The sequence below is a fragment of the Podarcis melisellensis genome, assembly GCF_964234715.1.
Source record: "Podarcis melisellensis genome assembly, chromosome: Z".
Lineage (NCBI taxonomy): Eukaryota > Metazoa > Chordata > Lepidosauria > Squamata > Lacertidae > Podarcis > Podarcis melisellensis.
The window spans coordinates 32523185-32540172 of NC_138547.1; the positions used below are offsets into that span (position 1 = coordinate 32523185).

The window sequence follows — 16988 nt, forward strand, 5'->3', positions numbered from 1 at the left end:
ACCATGCTGCATTCGTACAAATGTCAAAGAAAACCAGTAAACATTTTAAAAAAAGGAAAAACATAACAAACCATTTAACAGATAAAATGCTGGATATTAAAATTAATTTTAAATGAATGAAAGGTCACCAGGCCATTAATGCTCAGTGGAAACAAGAAAACCTTACAAAGCTTCTGGAAAACTATCAAAATCTTATTCTGATAGATTTCTGGGGGGAAAATGGTCCCCAGACACAACAAATAAAAAAGCCCACAAAACTCCTACCGTGCACATTTTCTTTGGTAAACTAATGGTACAGTCTGGAGAGCATTCTTGGGTGATTAATGGGATGGGACACAGGAAAGAACATGGTAGTGAGCCTTAGTAGATGTCATGTACTTGCATCATACATACTGCATCAGGAGACAGACCACCTATTTCTGCACCAACTGAAGCTTCTGAATCTTCTTTGAAGTGTCTTCTTAATTTCTGTTCACACTCGGGATGTGCAGGTATTTTCTGCCTTAGTGATGTTCCTACCCGCAGGCTGCTCCTGTGTTAACCACAGCCTTGTACCTTTGGTGATTGCTGAGAGGTTTAGGCAACAAAGGTAGGTGTATAGCCAAATCCCTTATCTTCCTGTTCCTTTGAGGATCTACAAATCATCTTACTAAATGGGAGATTTAAGCCTTCAAGGTAATGTAATATTGCTTCATTTTTCCTTTTTTGCGTCACTTTAAACGTTATGTACAAAACATTTGATGCTCTTCTGAGCCCTGGGAGTGTTCTGCAGTTTTCATTGCCCTGTTATTAACCAGGATCCATTTCCAACCAGGAGATTCTGTTCCTATTGAATGTCCTGCAGAGCTTTCTCTCCTTCATTCTCTGGAACTGAGTAACTAGCCAACCAAGTCCCTGGCAGGCAGCAACTGGGGAAGCCGCTGGGGAAGCCGACACCTTAGCAGCCTCCTGGCCTTTTAAGGTCACCTTGTTATGTATCACAGCACAGTGTGACCATTCGTCTCCTGAGTGTACCAAGAGGATTCTGCAGTCCCTTACAGTTTGCTTAGTGTTTGTTTTGAATTGTTTTATTCTGTTAACCTTAAAAAAAAATATTGGTCCCGGATTCCAGAAGGAGTTACAGTAAGTAGCAATTGGGGGGAACCTCAGACCTGAATCCTGCCATCATGTTGGTGTTGGTCAATCTTTAGCCAGGGTAAGAGTAATTCAGTAGCCTCTCCAGTGTTCAAGTCAATCACCTGTGGCTATGGGGTGGATTTTTAGCTCCTTTCAGGGAAGATAATCTTTCACAACTAAACCTTTTGGCTAGAAATTTGCAGGAATATGTTTTGGGAAAGGACCTGTATTACTTTACTGAATGTGGGGTAGCATATCGTACTTTTCACATCATCAGCAGGGCCCTACTCTGGTGTTTAAAATAACATTCCATCCCGAGGAAAACAATGCATTGTAACTTCTCATATAAGCTGTGCAAATATGTACATGTTGTGATTTTTAAAAATAATCTAGTCATAAAACTGGTTCTCATGTAATGCTAAGCCAAATGCTCAGCATAAATGCATGAGTGTGAGGCTTTTCGGAGAGGATATTGCTGCTGCTACACACCTTCCCTCGTTCTGCTGCTTTACTGCTCTGAGCTAAGCCATGGTTTGGCTCAGTGTGTTGACTGAACTAAGGTTCATGGTTTGTCTAAACCTTTTGGCTAGAAATTTGCAGGATTATGTTTTGGGAAAGGATCTGTCTGCCCAGACACTGAGGTCCAGCGCCGAGGCCTTCTGGCGGTTCCCTCGCTGCAAGAAGCCAAATTACAGGGAACCAGGCAGAGGGCCTTCTGGATAGTGGCACCCGCCCTGTGGAACACCCTCCCATCAGATGTCAAGGAAATAAACAACTTTTAGAAGACATCTGAAGGCAGCCCTGTTTAGGGAAGCTTTTAATGTTTAATAGATTATTGTACTTTAATATTCTGTTGGAAGCCGTCCAGAGTGGCTGGGGAAACCCAGCCAGATGGGCGGGGTATAAATAATGAATTATTATTATTATTATTATTATTATTATTGATCAAGACAAACCATAAGTTGTAAACCGAAGAACAGACCTTGCTGTTGTTTGTCTGGAGTGAGACAAGCTACAATCCTGGGTTCATCACATGCTGAGCTAAAATGATGGCTTAGCTCAGAGCAGTGCAGCAGCAGAAGAACAAGAGAAGTAAAGTGGCTGTGATTTCCTCTCTGGGAGCCCATGCTAAACCATTGTTTGCCTTAGTGTTACAAGCAAGCCAACCCATTGGGAATATTAAAGCTCCGCTGGAAGTCACACTCCATTTCTTTTTGGCTTCTGAGATTTTTCCAAGTCTATCACTGTGGTGGTAAGGACTAGAAACATAATTAAAAACCAAGGTAAGATTCAGTGTGCAGGATTTTGGGCCCAGTACTTATTTGCAGTTACAGATTTGTGGAATACACCCAGCCCTATTTATGACACAATGTTTGTGAAGTGGGGGAGAAATTCTCTCTCTCTCTCTCTCTCTCTCTCTCTCTCTCTCTCTCTCTCGCCAAGCATCTTATTTCTTTTTACATGAGTGCTTTTCTTCCTCTTGAGTTTTTTTTAAGAAACTCCTTTTTTGAGTGTTTAGTGTCACCCTCCTCATCAAGACAGCTTACTCTGTAAACTTGGCTTCTGCCTGATTGGACATACAAACATATCTTGCCTGTTGTCTGCTTTGATCTCCAAGTTCTGTGGCTCTGGCTTCTTCCTGAGCACCATCTTTCTCAGCTATGGTTCCACCCAGCAAAGCATCATAAGAAAAAGATTCAGTGGACTACCTGCCTGATCCCGCTCTCTTACTCCTTTCTCTTGCCCTCTCTGGATGATATTGTGGCCTGGTTTTGCCTGCTGATTTTGAAACTGAAGTCGAGCAGATAGTGGCCGTGTACCATTCTGCATCCAAACAAAAGGCTTGGGACCATTTCACGAAAGCGCAACGTAAGAACATCAGCGTATGGTGCAAGCAAGCTGAGGTTGGTACTTCCTTTTACTTTTCGTTAGCTCCTTTTGGCCTATAGGCTTGCTTATAAAAGGATGGATTTTTCCAGCCTTGCTCTGGAAGGTAAGTAGCAACGCACATGGAGCTAAGTTCATAGCAAAACACAGCACGAGGAAGTTCAGGAGAGGAAGAGAACAGCCATTGGTGAACACTATTAAGAAGAAGCTCAGAATTATAGTGGGATATGAATGAAGCTCTTTAGATATAGTTGTACTTGCATTTTTGGGCAGCATTATGCCCATGACCTAAAGATAGTAGCTCAGCTCTCTTCAGTTCTGAGGACAGCCCTGTATAGGGAAGCTTTTAATGTTTAACATTTTATTATGATTTATATATGTTGAAAGCCACCCAGAGAGACAAGGGTGACCCAGTCAGATGGGTGAAGTATAATAGTAATAATTACTATTACTATTATACTAGGGTGGATTCAGGTGCTTTAAGACACACACAATAGTCATATAAAAACTTAGGTAGCTAGAACCATGGCAAGGAGGTCATCATCTGTAGCCTCCAATCATCTGAATGTCAGCTGTTTGGGAACATGGAGGGGGGGGGTGACTTGCTGGTGGGCTTCCCATAAGCTTCTGGTTGACCACTGTGGGGACAGAATGTTGGTCTAGGTGGGCCTTCAATCTGATCTGCCAGGGCTCTTCTTAGGTTAAATGGCTGGAAAGATGTGGCAGTGCTAGCATTCTTACACTGCTAGGCTGTAACAAGGCTACAAATGTCCCACATGGGACAGACACTATGGAGACAAGAGCAGTTGCGCTGGGTTCAAGATGCAGATGACCTTGGGTTCATGTGAATAAGTATTCTTAGCTGTAATAGTTGAACAAAGGAGTATGGATTCTCCTTCCCTGGATGCTTTCTTTCTCCACACATTTGATGAGACCAGATGAACTACTGTCAGGTATGATTTAAAGAAGTTCTGCTATTGCAAGGATTTGACTCTTTGACCTATTCTGACTCTAAATTCTGGGCAACCATGCAGTCTGTCTGCTACTGAAGCCCACAGCAGAAATGGCGAATGTGCCAGGCATAATTTGAACGAAGCCCCTAAGTGGTGGTGCATTGTAGAATTATGAAGAGGCTGAGTATTCTTATATGATTTAGAAAGGGCTGGAGATGGACAGGCTTGGTTAAGAAGATCCATAGAAGCTTTAAAAATGTTCAGCATGCATTCAGTTGTCAGGCATGCAGAACTGAGAACATAAGAAACATGGAAATGAAGACAGTCCAAGTTCTTCCCCAGAAACTTCTGGTGTTGGACTCAAACTCTCATCAGCACCAGCCAGCATGGCCAATGGTCAGAAATGATAGGAGTTTTCATGCAACAACAGCTGGAGGGCCAGAACTTTGCCATACTGCCTTACATTAAGACATACTTGCAAATGATGTAAGGATTCACATGAAACCATGGTATAGCTTAGTTCTCAAACAGGCCATAACTAACATTGATATAGAAGGGCAATTTTTAAGCAAAGGTGCCTTTATGTCTGGCCTTGTTCAAGAGTGGTGCCTGTGCTACTCTGTGTGATTTCATAGTTTGCTCACGATTATTCTGGATCGCAGCGATAAATAGTTGGGGTGAGAAGCAACTGGGCATGTGTTAAAACTGGTTTAAAATACAAATATACAATGAGGTTCCTTGCAGTTTGTGGCAGCTTCAGGTAAGTAATTGTGATCTGGAACATATGGCAAGTATTCTGCACGATTTTATTGGTAGTTTCGTAACTGGAGTAGAATAACGCAGGATATAAATAAATGAAATTTAGATCCTGTCCTGCTGTGCCTGCGGAGTAATTGGCATGCTTGTTGCAAAACCATTTTCATTTATGTTTATTTATAAAAACGCTGCTATCCTGCCTCTCTGTCTTAACGAATCCCACAAAGCATAAAAAGCAACTAAAAATGCAACAAAGAGAATTGGCCCAAACAGTAGTATTGCTTATGATCTTGCTGTCTGTCTGCCAAGGGCTCTGTGAAAGGGCCATGTTTTGGCAGAGTGGCAGGAAGCTGGCTGTGATGGGGCCAGATTGGCCTCCGTCTGGAGAGCAATTCCACACCTTTGGTACTGTAAGAGAAAACACCCTGTCATGCGTAGTCCACCTACTTTTAGTGGTTGGGTAGGGACATATTAATAGAGAGTTCTTAAGGACCTATGTCTTGATGGCTTTGATCGTCTGACATTAAGAAACCTTTCAGCACTTTCCAGTATTGATCTGTCTTCATCAAAAAAAAAAAAAAGGAGATAGTGTGAGATGAAAGCCATAATATGGAGTTTGGGAACTTGGGAAGAATGCTGCCTACTTTTTATTTTATTGAAGATTTGTACTGTGTAATAAAAGTACATATAGTGTCTCTTTTTTCAATTCATAGGGTCCTTTTCACAGTTCAGTTACGTTCAGTGTGGGGGAAAAAAAAGGGGGTGAGGGGAGAAGGAAGGGGGGTATAATGATATTTCGTTCTACTGAATAGTATTTGTGCAATTTTTGTGTGTGTAAGCTTCACATAAGTAGGTCATTCATTCATTCCTTTATTTTTGTTGGTGCTTTTAATATGGAAGGTTGCAGGTTCAATCTCTGGTATCTCCAGTTGGAAGGATTGGGTAGCAGTAATGGGAAAGACCAGGGCATTCTAGCACCTCTGTTGTGTTGCTGTTTCCTGGCACAACTTTGCTCCCCCTAAAAAAGCTCAACAAGTTTCGGCACCTCTTGATCTAGGGGGGAAAAACCCTGGGAAAGCCTCTTCTCTGCCTGAGATTCTGAACAGCTGATGTTAGTCAGTGTAAGCAATACTAGGCTGGGTAACATAAATCTAGCATAAAAGTCCCCAATGCCCTAGGAGCAAATCATTCCATCTCTTTAACCATCACACTTTTGTCTGGTTGTTCATTTCTGTTTAGCAGCCATGTGGCTTTTCTGTGTATTCTAGAACTGCTATTCACTTACCCCCTTGCTACAATAGGACCCTCCATGGTTTGCATCTGTGGAAGGGGCTGGGATTTGGTGGGATTTCTCTCCCTAATATCCAGGCAATAGCCAAAGGATAAACCTCTTAGGTTTCCCCCACCCTTTCCTTCAAATAACCATTTTTCAGACAGACTGCTCTTCTACCTTAGAACCTGACTGTTGCTAAGATCTGGTGTCCCAGAAGCTCAAGAGTTGAACTGGGGTGGCTTTGGTTTACATCATTCCCCAGCCATGTGTATAAGGAATGAAATGATCATGAGGCTTGTTTGAGTAATTAAAATTACTCAATCCTCAATTACTCGAGGATTAAAAAATGGACGAACATAAAGCATTTTGTTCTCTGAACATTCTGTGCAAGTTACAATATTTATCATCAAGGGGGAGTTGCTTTGAATTCCATGCTAATCTTCCGCACCCCAAAATTCTGTGAATGAATTTTATCAAATTGCACAAATTAGCAACTTGATAGTTTAAGTGTCCAAAGCTTGCCATTACCAAACACAAAGTCACTACACTTCTCCCCCTATTCCTTTTCTCCTGGTACTTCCTGCAGGTTCTTAACTGTGAACCAGCATGCAGAGCAATCAGTAGCATTTCTTTTTTCTTTTATATATATAAAAAATGCTCTTTAAATCATAGGAAATCCGCAACATTCAGAATGATGAGCTGATGGGCATCCGACGAGAAGAAGAAATGGAAATGTCTGATGACGAGACAGAGCCATCAGATGCCAAGGAGATGGAAGAGTCAGGTATGACTGACACTGTGTTGAAAGGAAGCCAGAGTATTCAAGTTCAGCGGTGAGCAGTATTCAAGCATGTGTGTTCTACTTACCTACCATAGATTCCGGCGTATTAGGTGACTGGGCGTATAAGACGACCCCCCCAAATTGGCAGCTGCCAATTTGGTTGACTTATACGCCCAGTCTTATACACAGCAGCTTCGCTGGGCAGCGGCAGTGGGCGGTGGGCTCTGCGCTGGGAGGAAACTGCCCAGCAAAGCTGCCGAAGCTGCTGCCACAGCAGTGGGCGGTGGGCTCTGCTCCATGCCAAGAGGAAGCTGCCCAGTGAAGCCGGTTTAGCACCCTGGCGTATAAGACGACCCCCAACTTTTTAGAGGATTTTCCGGGGTTAAAAAGTCATTTTATATGCCAGAATCTATGGTATTATTTTTAATCAGGGCCCCAGGTTTTTCAAGCTAGAGTCAGTTACAAAACAGTAGCTGATTGGAAATGGCAGAGCTAGTTGCAGTATTTTTCGCTTTATAGAACGCACTTTTTCAAAAATGAAGGGGAAATGTGTGTGCTTCCTATGGAGCGAAGAAGCCATAGCCCCGCGACCCTCTCCCGGCTGGAGAGGTGATGCGCGGCTATGGCAGGAGCCTCTATAGCCATGTGTCACCTCTCCAGCCAGGAGAGCGCGCACGGGGCTAAAGAAGCCCCCCGGGACCCTCTCCCGGCTAGAGAGGTGACGGGCGGCTATGGCAGGAGCCTCTATAGCGGCGCGTCACCAGCCAGAAGAGCGCGCACGGGGCTAAAGAAGCCCCCCGGGACCCTTTCCCCGCTTCGCTGAAGGGGCGCTGGGCAGAGAGGGGGAGAATTTCCCCCCCTTGTTTCCCCCCCTCTAAAACAAGGTGCGTCCTATTGTCTGGTACGTCCTATAGAGCGAAAAATACGGTACATTGTTTGAGTTCCTGCAGATCTGGATTCTCCCATAAAATCTGAAATTGTAGTTCCACAAAGAGTCACCACTTAATACAGGGGATGGGACCTGTAGAAAATGATTTGTTCCAGTGATGTACAGCCTTTGCATTTGCTTACTGTCCCCTGCTGCAAAGCATGCATGGTATCGTGCAAACTACAGATCAGTCTGACGCAGTCCATACTACAGCTGTGTCATGGGTGCCTACAGAGCAAATTACCAAAACAGGTGAGACCAGATGCTGATGTATAACACATGTATAACGCAAACATCTCCAATACATTTATTAAGGAATTAAGCATATATTGAGAAGGTGTTCCAGAAAATAAAGATACCAAAATGGGAACAATGAAGATCAAACTAATTCCAAGGACAATAGGTGTATCCACCTTCCCATTTTTTCTCTTCCCAACCCCCAGCTCTAATATCTCAAGCAGAAGCTCTGAAGGAAGAAAATGACAGCTTAAAATGTCAGCTTGATGCCTACAGGAATGAGGTGGATCTCTTAAAGCAAGAGCAGGGCAAAGTGGACAGAGATGAAGACATAAGCAAAGACCAGAAATTAAAGATTCTCCAGCAGGCTTTGCAAGGCATGCAGCAGGTAGGACTCTTTCCTGCAAAAGGAAACCACCTCCAATGAATATTTGTAGTAATTGCCTTGTGCCAAAGAAGATCTCTCTTCCCCAACAGGGTGCCCTCCAGACGTTTTGGATTCCAACTCCAATAATTCCTGACCACTGTCTATGATGGACAGTGCTGACAGGGTTGTAGTCCTAAACCTCTGGGGAAGGCTGTTCTACTGATGCCTTTTATTGGAGTGAAAATAAATGCCCTCATGAAGCTTGCAACATGTCAACATGTTCAAATATCTTTCCAAGGTTGCAACATGGGAATGCTCCCTCACTAAGAAGTAGACTTGACTACAGAGCAGTACTGTTTAGGCTTTACAGTGCCAGAGCCTTCCCTGAATACATTTCTGAAATGTGATTTCTGTTGTAGCTGTAAAACTGCTTCTGTGCGGCTGGGGAAAGAGTTAATCAGTGTGGTTCCATGTGACTGGTAGAACAATTAATGGACCTAATCACGTGGACTAATGCGGGTCTTCTTTACAGAGTTGGCACCATGAAAGGGCACCTAAATTGTTTGTTCCAAGCAGCTGTTTCAGGAATATCTTTTATGTTCCTAAATGCTATGATAGTCAGAGAGACTACAAAAGCTCTCTCATCCCCAAGTGAACAGCAGCAAGTGTTTTGGATAATAAAAAAGGGATGTCCTCTAAAAATGAACAGCTCAGGTAGCTTTAACTTTTGTTTGCAAAAGTTGTACCATGAGCAATTGGCCCTATATGTAAAATGGGTCAGACCAGGGGCCCATGTTTTCCAGCATCCTGTTCTCACAGTGGCCAACCAGGTGCCAATTTATTTAATGAATAAATAAATAAATCCTAGTTTGTCTAATATTAGTTTTGGTTTTGTTTGTACTTTACTCAGTGTATGGGACTGGGTGGCTAAAAATACAATAGATGAAACTGTTCTCTTCCTCTTCCCAAGCATCTCCTGAAACTCCAAGATGAATGTGAAAGAAGAGATGCTGAACTGGAAAAAGTCAATGAAGAAAAAGCACAACTCGACAAATTGCTTGAAAGCCTAAATGAAAAGGTAAGATTTGCTCCCAGGTGCTGGTCTTGCTGGCTCTCCCTCCTAACTTGGACATAAAGCTCCCTTTGTAACTGGGAGCCAGTATTTCTCTCTTACAATCTAAACCCACCTCACAGGGTAGTTGTGAAGATAAAAAGAATGGAATAGGGAGAACCATGTATGTTGCCCACTATCCTTGGAGGAAGGGTGGGATAAAGATGTATATACATACATACATAATCTAGGCCTTGCCAAAATAGTCTTGAAATATGTAGTAACCTATTTACTGGCATTGCTATGAACAGAGCAAAGGTGTATGAAGTTGGGTAACTTGCATCACATCCGTTGAGACTTTAAATCTGTTACATGTCGAAAGTCTTGTAGTCTCAAGCCAGTGTTGCATTTCATATCACCTGCCTGTATGACTTTTCCCAACATAATGAGTTTTTACGATATTGCTGTTGTTTTTAATTATTAGACACTTCTTTGGGGACTTGCACAAAACTTGCTCATCTTAAAATAATAATATTGGGCTAGTGGCTGCACATGATTCTGTTCTTGATTGTTAACTCAGCCTTAGTTTGATAAGGTGATGTTTATCACTGAGAGGGGAAAGTGCTGAGTGGTTCAACTAACAAGAGTAACATGCTACTGGGACTATGACTTTTTGTTTCTCCAACTGAATATAGCAAGAGCTGGCTGCTGGACCAGAATGGGGGAAAGACTCCAATGATCAAGACCACGTGAGTTTCGTAAGTTTCTTTCTGAATACTTTGACATAGTCTTATTTTTATGTTTCCTTGTGAATTCAGGTTCAAATATGGCTGCTTTTTTATTAACCCAGTCCTACTATGCAGGGTAGCAGGCAGTATTTTCCTTTGCTTGCCACAAATCCTAGAATGAGCCTCAACCAACCTGTTGAGGTAATATAGACAATGGTGACAATGGTGACTTTGAGGCATAAAACCATCCTTTTGCCCCTTTCTATTTCTGCACTGGAACATGCCATCCCTATGACATGTGATGCTTAATTCTAGTCATGGTGATTACATGGTTTGTAACAGTTACTGTTCTCAAACTTTATGGAATTGCACCCTTTGTCTGATCTACTAGATCTTGCATGATTATGAAAATCTTGCAGCCTACTTTTGATTAGATTTCTTTGGGCTAATTCAGTTTTAGCTGGCCCTCACCATTTTGTTCCCTGATGGATTATCCCCACTGTGTAAGCTTCCCACTTTCTTAAAGTCTATATATAGCAACACCCTAGATGTCCCGGGCCCTAAGGAAGTTAGATTAGCTTCAACCAGAGCCAGGGCCTTCTCAACATTGACTCCGGCTTGGTGGAACGCTCTGTCTCATGAGACCAGGGCCTTGCAGGATCTGATTTCTTTCTGCAGGGCCTGTAAGACAGAGTTGTTCTGCCTGGCCTTTGGCTTAGAATCAGTTTGATTCCCTCCCTCTCTTTCTTTTTCCTTTCTCCTCCTGTGAAGAGGCTGCATCCTGATGTTTTAATGTTGTATTTTAATCAACTTGTTTTTATTATTGGTTGTTGGCTGCCCTGAGCCCGGTCTTGGCTGGGGAGGGCGGGGTATAAATATATTATTATTATTATTATTATTATTATTATTATTATGATGAACTCTTGCTGTGTTAGGCAGAGGTCTGCCCAATCTGCCATTTTTGTTTTCAAAGGCAGCCATCAGTTGCTTCTAGGGCAGGCTTCCTCATTCTCAGCCCTCCAGATGTTTTGAGACTACAGCTCCCATCAACCCTGACCACTGGTCCTGCTAGCTAGGGATCATGGGAGTTGTAGGCCAAAAAGATCTGGAGGGCGAAGTTTGAGGAAGCCTGTTCTAGGGGCTTCCAAGCTAGGCAAGGAAGCCATGCCCTTCCCCAGCACCTGGTATTCAGAGAGAGATACTGCCTCTGTGCATGGAAGTTCTGTTCAGCTATGCTAGCCGCTGAGAGACCTCTTCTCCATGCATTAGTTTAATCCCTTTTAAAAGCCATCTTGAGGCTAACTACCTGTGATGTAAAGCTTTGACCTTCAGTGCAAGATTTTTTCTTTCTTTCACAAATAGCCAGTGTGCCAGGGGAAGGGGGGAACTGGATCAGGCTCATAGTGGGGAGGGCAAGGTGCATTCACCTGCTGCAGTCTAGATCCCCACACCTGCTGTTTCCATTTGCAGAGAGAAGCTCACATTTGTTGGCTGACTCTGATTTGCAGTTGTGTGTTTTCCTGAAGAATATTACACTAATTGTGAGCATGCAAAATAAAAATCCATTGTAAGTGAAGAAGTCAGTGCCCATTCAGAGGTGGGTGGGTGTGCATGTGTACATTTGGGAATAATTTCTAATGTGTTTTCCCCAGCTCCTTTATCTTATACCCATTCTATAATATTTTTACTGTTTTTAAAGTATGCTTACTGTGCAGGATGCAGCTGGTGACTTAATTGACAGATTGCTAGGATACAAATCAGTGCTAGAAAGTAATTATCTGTAATTGCCTTTAGGCCAACGACTTTTCACCAGCTTGCTCAGTGTGCCAGGAGAAGGAGAGCACACTTGAGAGAGGACTCAACAGCAGCCCTATCAAATCAGAAAGGGAAGCTTTGCTAGTGGGTAAGGATCACCGGCCACGGTATTGTTGAGGCCGGGATGCATTCCACACAGAAACATAGGAGGCTGCTGGGCACCATTGGATCATTGGTCCATCTACCTAAGTATCAACTGGCAGCAACCTTTCGAGGTTTCAGGCTGGGACCTTGAACCTGGGACCTTTTGCTTGCAAAGCATGTGCTCTTTAACACCCAGCTACACCTCCCTCTCCCCAAAATATGCCAGCTCTATAAGCTCAGGTGTAAAGGCTCATTATCTTTTGCAATGTGCACAACCTAAATTCATTATGCACTCCAAGCATCTTTATTGTACAACAAATTGGCCTTTCCCCATAAAAGTAAAAACTTTTCCAATGGGTGGGATGGATGATGCAGTCCTGAAACAAACACAAGCTTATGTGTCAGTATTTTTTTTAATCAACAGGCACACCTTCTCTTTGTTAATTCCCAAAACACACCAAGCTGTGAATAATTTTGCCAACCAAGCAAAATTGATTCCGAGAGCTCAATAACAAAGGTGTACCTGCTCAGAAGTACTCCTGGATGCTTTTATCTGGGGCTTGATCCACCCACCAGAAGTGCAGCCCAGTCTGATAACCATTAATGCAGCCTGGCCTGAGTCAGACCCACATACATAACACCTGATGTTATAACAAATAAGTTGGAGCCCGCAGTGTGAATCTCTCTGCACTAGAAGTGGAGAACCTGTGGATCTCCAGATGTTGTTGGACTGCTGCTGATGGGAGCAGGAGGCTAAAAACATATGGAGGGTGACATGCTCCTTCACTAATGACCTGCTGCTTGGGCATTCCCACGACATTTTGAAAAGCCAAAAGGCAGCTTCTGCTCTTCCCCAAAGGTACAGAAATGCTCACAGTAGAGACATATGTGTTCTCTGCAAGCATCTGAGTCCCGGATGTAACTCCATTAATTTTGTTTCTCTAGGAATAATCTCAACCTTCTTGCACGTTCACCCTTTTGGAGCGAGCATTGAATACATCTGTTCCTACCTCCAGCGCCTTGATAGCAAGGTATGTGCCTGCACCTCTTGTCTGATGAGCAAAGTAAAGTTTGTGCCTCTGGGGACATCTTGTGACACAATTAAAAGCCTCACTAGGCTCTACTGGGAGGAAAGGTGGGATATATAAATTTAATAAATAAAAGCCCAAGCTGTTGCCAGCCAAGGAGTCGTCACATGGATTTTGGAGTGCCTGCAGATGATGGTTATCATTTGATTTCTTGCTCGCCTTTCACCTTGAGGTAGCAGGGCAGGCTGCAGCGATTTAAAAATTCAATATTAAATATTCAGTTAAAAGAAATTACAGTCAAGAGGTGGGTTCTAAAACATAAAGTATATATCTAGTCTCAAAGGGTAAAGAAGTGTTTCTTCAGCATATGACAAAAACTACTTAAGGTGCTAGAAGCTGTTCCATGGGCAGGGAATTCCACAGCTTAGGTGCTACCACCGAGAAGGCCCTCTGTTGGGCCCTCCACCCCAGACCTCTGAGGATGTAGGAACTACCAAGTGCCCCCACCCCTCTCTGCTAGTCTTGACACCCAGGAGGATCTGTAGAGAAGGAGGCAGTCTTTCAGTTATTTGGGGCCTAAGCCATTTAGGACTTCAAACACTAAATGTGAGCACCTTGAATTTGGTCTGGAAACCAACTGGCAACTAGTTCTGGGGTATATGTGAATTCTTAATGGAACCGCAGCCAGTAAACTGGCTACTGCATTTTGGACCAATTCAATTTTGCAAGTCTTCCTTCAAAGACAGAACCACATAGAGCACATTGCAATAGGCAGGAGTCCGTTCTGGAAGTTACCAGAGCACATCTCTGTCCAAAAGGGAGCATGGCTCCAAATCAGCTGGAAATGGAAATAGGCACTCTCTACTCACCAAGGCCACCTGAACCTCCAGTGACAATGTTGAAACCAGGATTAATCTTGTCCAGCTCTTTAACTCTATCAATCACTCAGGCCTTGTACCTAAATTGTGGGATAACTCAATAGTGGTGTCGATTTTAAAAATAAATAAATGATAGAAATTGCCAAGAGAATTACAGGCCTATTAGTTTGTTACCATGCATAAGTAAAATCTATGCCAAATCTCTGCTTATTAAACTGGAAGAATGGATGCTTACAAAAGGTCTACCTGGTAAGGAACAAGCTGGTTTCAAGGCAGGACCTTCAACTCTTGACTAGTGTCTAGTCTTAAGTCATCTAGTGGACAAATATGTCTTGAGAAACAAACGAAGACTCTTTGTGGCATTTGTAGATTTAAAAAGTGCCTTTGATTTGGTCGATTGTAATAAACTGTAGACCAAATTGGAATACCGTGGTATTGATCCATACCTGCTTACATTGATTCAATGTTTATACTCCAGTAACCAAATATATGTTAAAGTTTCAAAAGATGGTAGACTTGTAGGTCCAATTCTGAATAACTGAGGAGTTAGGCAAGGCTACATCTTGGCCCCTACCCTATTTAATCTCTTTTTATCTGACCTCCCATTATTTCTTCAAAATGTAACCACTCATATTCCTTATTTAAACAATATCCCAGGTTTTTTATTACTATATGCAGATGATGCGGTAATTATCTCACTTTCCTCTTTGGGTTTTAAAAAAATATTTAAGAGTTTCTCAAACTTTTGCCCTCTTAATAACCTCAAAATTAACTATGATAAGAAAAAAATTATGCAATTTACAAAGAGGGAACCCAAAAAATTGGACGCAGGTGGCGCTGTGGGTTAAAGCCTCAGCGCCTAGGACTTGCCGATCGAAAGGTCGGCGGTTCGAATCCCTGCGGCGGGGTGCGCTCCCGCTGCTCGGTCCCAGCGCCTGCCAACCTAGCAGTTCGAAAGCACCTCCGGGTGCAAGTAGATAAATAGGGACCGCTTACCAGCGGGAAGGTAAACGGCGTTTCCGTGTGCGGCTCTGGCTCGCCAGAGCAGCGATGTCACGCTGGCCACGTGACCCGGAAGTGTCTCCGGACAGCGCTGGCCCCTGGCCTCTTAAGTGAGATGGGCGCACAACCCCAGAGTCTGTCAAGACTGGCCCGTACGGGCAGGGGTACCTTTACCTTTACCTTTACCATGTGGAAAGACTGGGCCATTATAAAGAGATTTAGTGGTTCTTTATTGATTGGTGATGTGGTAATGTTGTGTTATTTATGCAAATTGATTTCTCTGGAGTTAAAGATCTGACTGGGACAAACCTTGTTATGTTGAGCTTGTATTTTGCACAATTTGTTTACTGTGTCTGTTTGATAATGTGTGGTTTGCTATGCCTAATAAAGGATATATTTATTTATTTATTTAAAACTAACTGGCTTTGATGGGGGATTGGAGGCCAGCAACATATGGAGGGCCAAAGATTCCCAACCTCTGCATTTTAAGTGCTGTGGTCACACAATCTATTGTGCTTCAATAACAACCTCCTGATTTTATCCACATATTCTAGCCCAGGCATAGGCAAACACGGCCCTCCAGGTGTTTTGAGACTGCAGTTCCTATCATCCCTGACCACTGGTCCTGTTAGCTAGGGATGATGGGAGTTGTAGTCCCAAAATATCTGGAGGGCTGGGTTGCCTATGCCTGTTCTAGGCAGTGAATTGCAAACCGAAGAGCGGGGGGGAGGAGGTGGGAGGGGAGAGATAAACTCCTGGAAAGATCGGGGGCTCTTTGATTCTCACTTTTCTTTTAAACTGGGCTGGGCAGTTCATCCGTAGCAGGTGTAGTGTTTCTGGTCCCTGGAGTCAAGAGCTCCCTAGAGAAACAGTGGACAGTGTGTGACCCAAGTTCGTTAACAGGATTGTGAGTCTGGCATATCTGTTCAGGATACCCTGAAATGTCATCTCACCCAAGGTGTTAAATGTTAACCCTTCATGGTGAACTGAGAGGATCGTCCTTTTTTTTTTTTTTTTTTGTCTTGAGCTGTTTTCAGTTACATTCTGTTTTTCTTTTCTAGATTTGTGCTAGTGAAGTGGAAGCCCTCATGATGCGACTCCAGCACACTTTCAAGCAGGAGATGAGTGGTGTTGGAGCAAGCCTTGAAAAAAGGTGGAAATTCTGTGGCTTTGATGGACTGAAAACAGCCACATGAACTTGAAGCTAATAGGACTTTGGACCATGAATTTTTTTCCCCTGATTTCTATCATTGATAATAAAGAGAAAGATTGCAAACAGAAATTGTTGCCATTTTGCAACATAAATTGTTTGTTGGGTGAGTTTACAGCCATCAGAGAGACCTAACATTTCTGTTAAAAACTAACCATATGATACTTCATTTCAGTGCTGCGATTACTCTGTTTCATGACTTTTATTTGGACAGAATCAGCCATTTTGGACCTATCTGTTCTCAAACGGTTATGGAAATTGTGGAAAGACCAAAGCAGTGCTTTTTTTCAGCTGGTTCCAGTTCTGGGGTTTCTCAAGTCAGTTGCATTACCTCCATTGTTAGTGTGTATGCAGAGATGCTCCCAGTGGTGGCTATTGGGTGTGGTAGAGCAGAAGACTGGGAGGCCATGGGTTGGTCAAGCCACGTCCAACGACAGCTGGAGCCAACTAATTTTGTCCATATCCTCTTCCCTTCTGAGTTCTAAAAGGGCAACACTTAGACTAAGGGGAAGGAAGCTGACAGCCAGTGCCACCCTCTGGATGGAAGTTAGAAGGTAGGCAGGTGGCAGCTGCTTGAGAGCAGACTGAGCTTTGTGGGGCAGTTCTCCATTTGCCCTAATGGGCCACCCTCCCCTGGGTGCTTACATTCGCTGCTTTGAGCACATTCCATGTGTTTAAACTTGGGAACAGTTGTCGTAGCAAAGGTTTGTAAGGGCCAGGCTAGATGACACATTGGTGGTCCATGATCAGACCAGCTGTCTCTTTAAATTTCATTTTAATAGCCATTGTGGAAGAAAGGAGATTGAAATGTGACTGCAGTGCTACAGTAGACGGGGGTGGTCTATTAAAAATTCATTCCATTGTGCTGCTTTCCTGATTGAAATCTTCCCTTTC

The 16988-nt window shown here is 43.2% G+C and overlaps 1 protein-coding gene across 1 annotated transcript in view; it reads left to right on the top strand.

The window, feature by feature from the left end:
- ENOX2 (ecto-NOX disulfide-thiol exchanger 2) overlaps nt 1–16166 on the top strand; it is a 39967-nt gene extending 23801 nt beyond the window's left edge. Inside the window, exons 6-14 of the mRNA XM_081898002.1 lie at nt 526–589; nt 2876–3020; nt 6658–6769; nt 8138–8319; nt 9269–9376; nt 10045–10098; nt 11872–11980; nt 12922–13007; nt 15946–16166. Of these exons, the coding sequence (XP_081754128.1) occupies nt 526–589; nt 2876–3020; nt 6658–6769; nt 8138–8319; nt 9269–9376; nt 10045–10098; nt 11872–11980; nt 12922–13007; nt 15946–16080 (995 nt within the window). The 3' untranslated portion in view covers nt 16081–16166. The remainder of the gene's footprint in view (nt 1–525; nt 590–2875; nt 3021–6657; nt 6770–8137; nt 8320–9268; nt 9377–10044; nt 10099–11871; nt 11981–12921; nt 13008–15945) is intronic.
- Nucleotides 16167–16988: the final 822 nt, after the last annotated feature.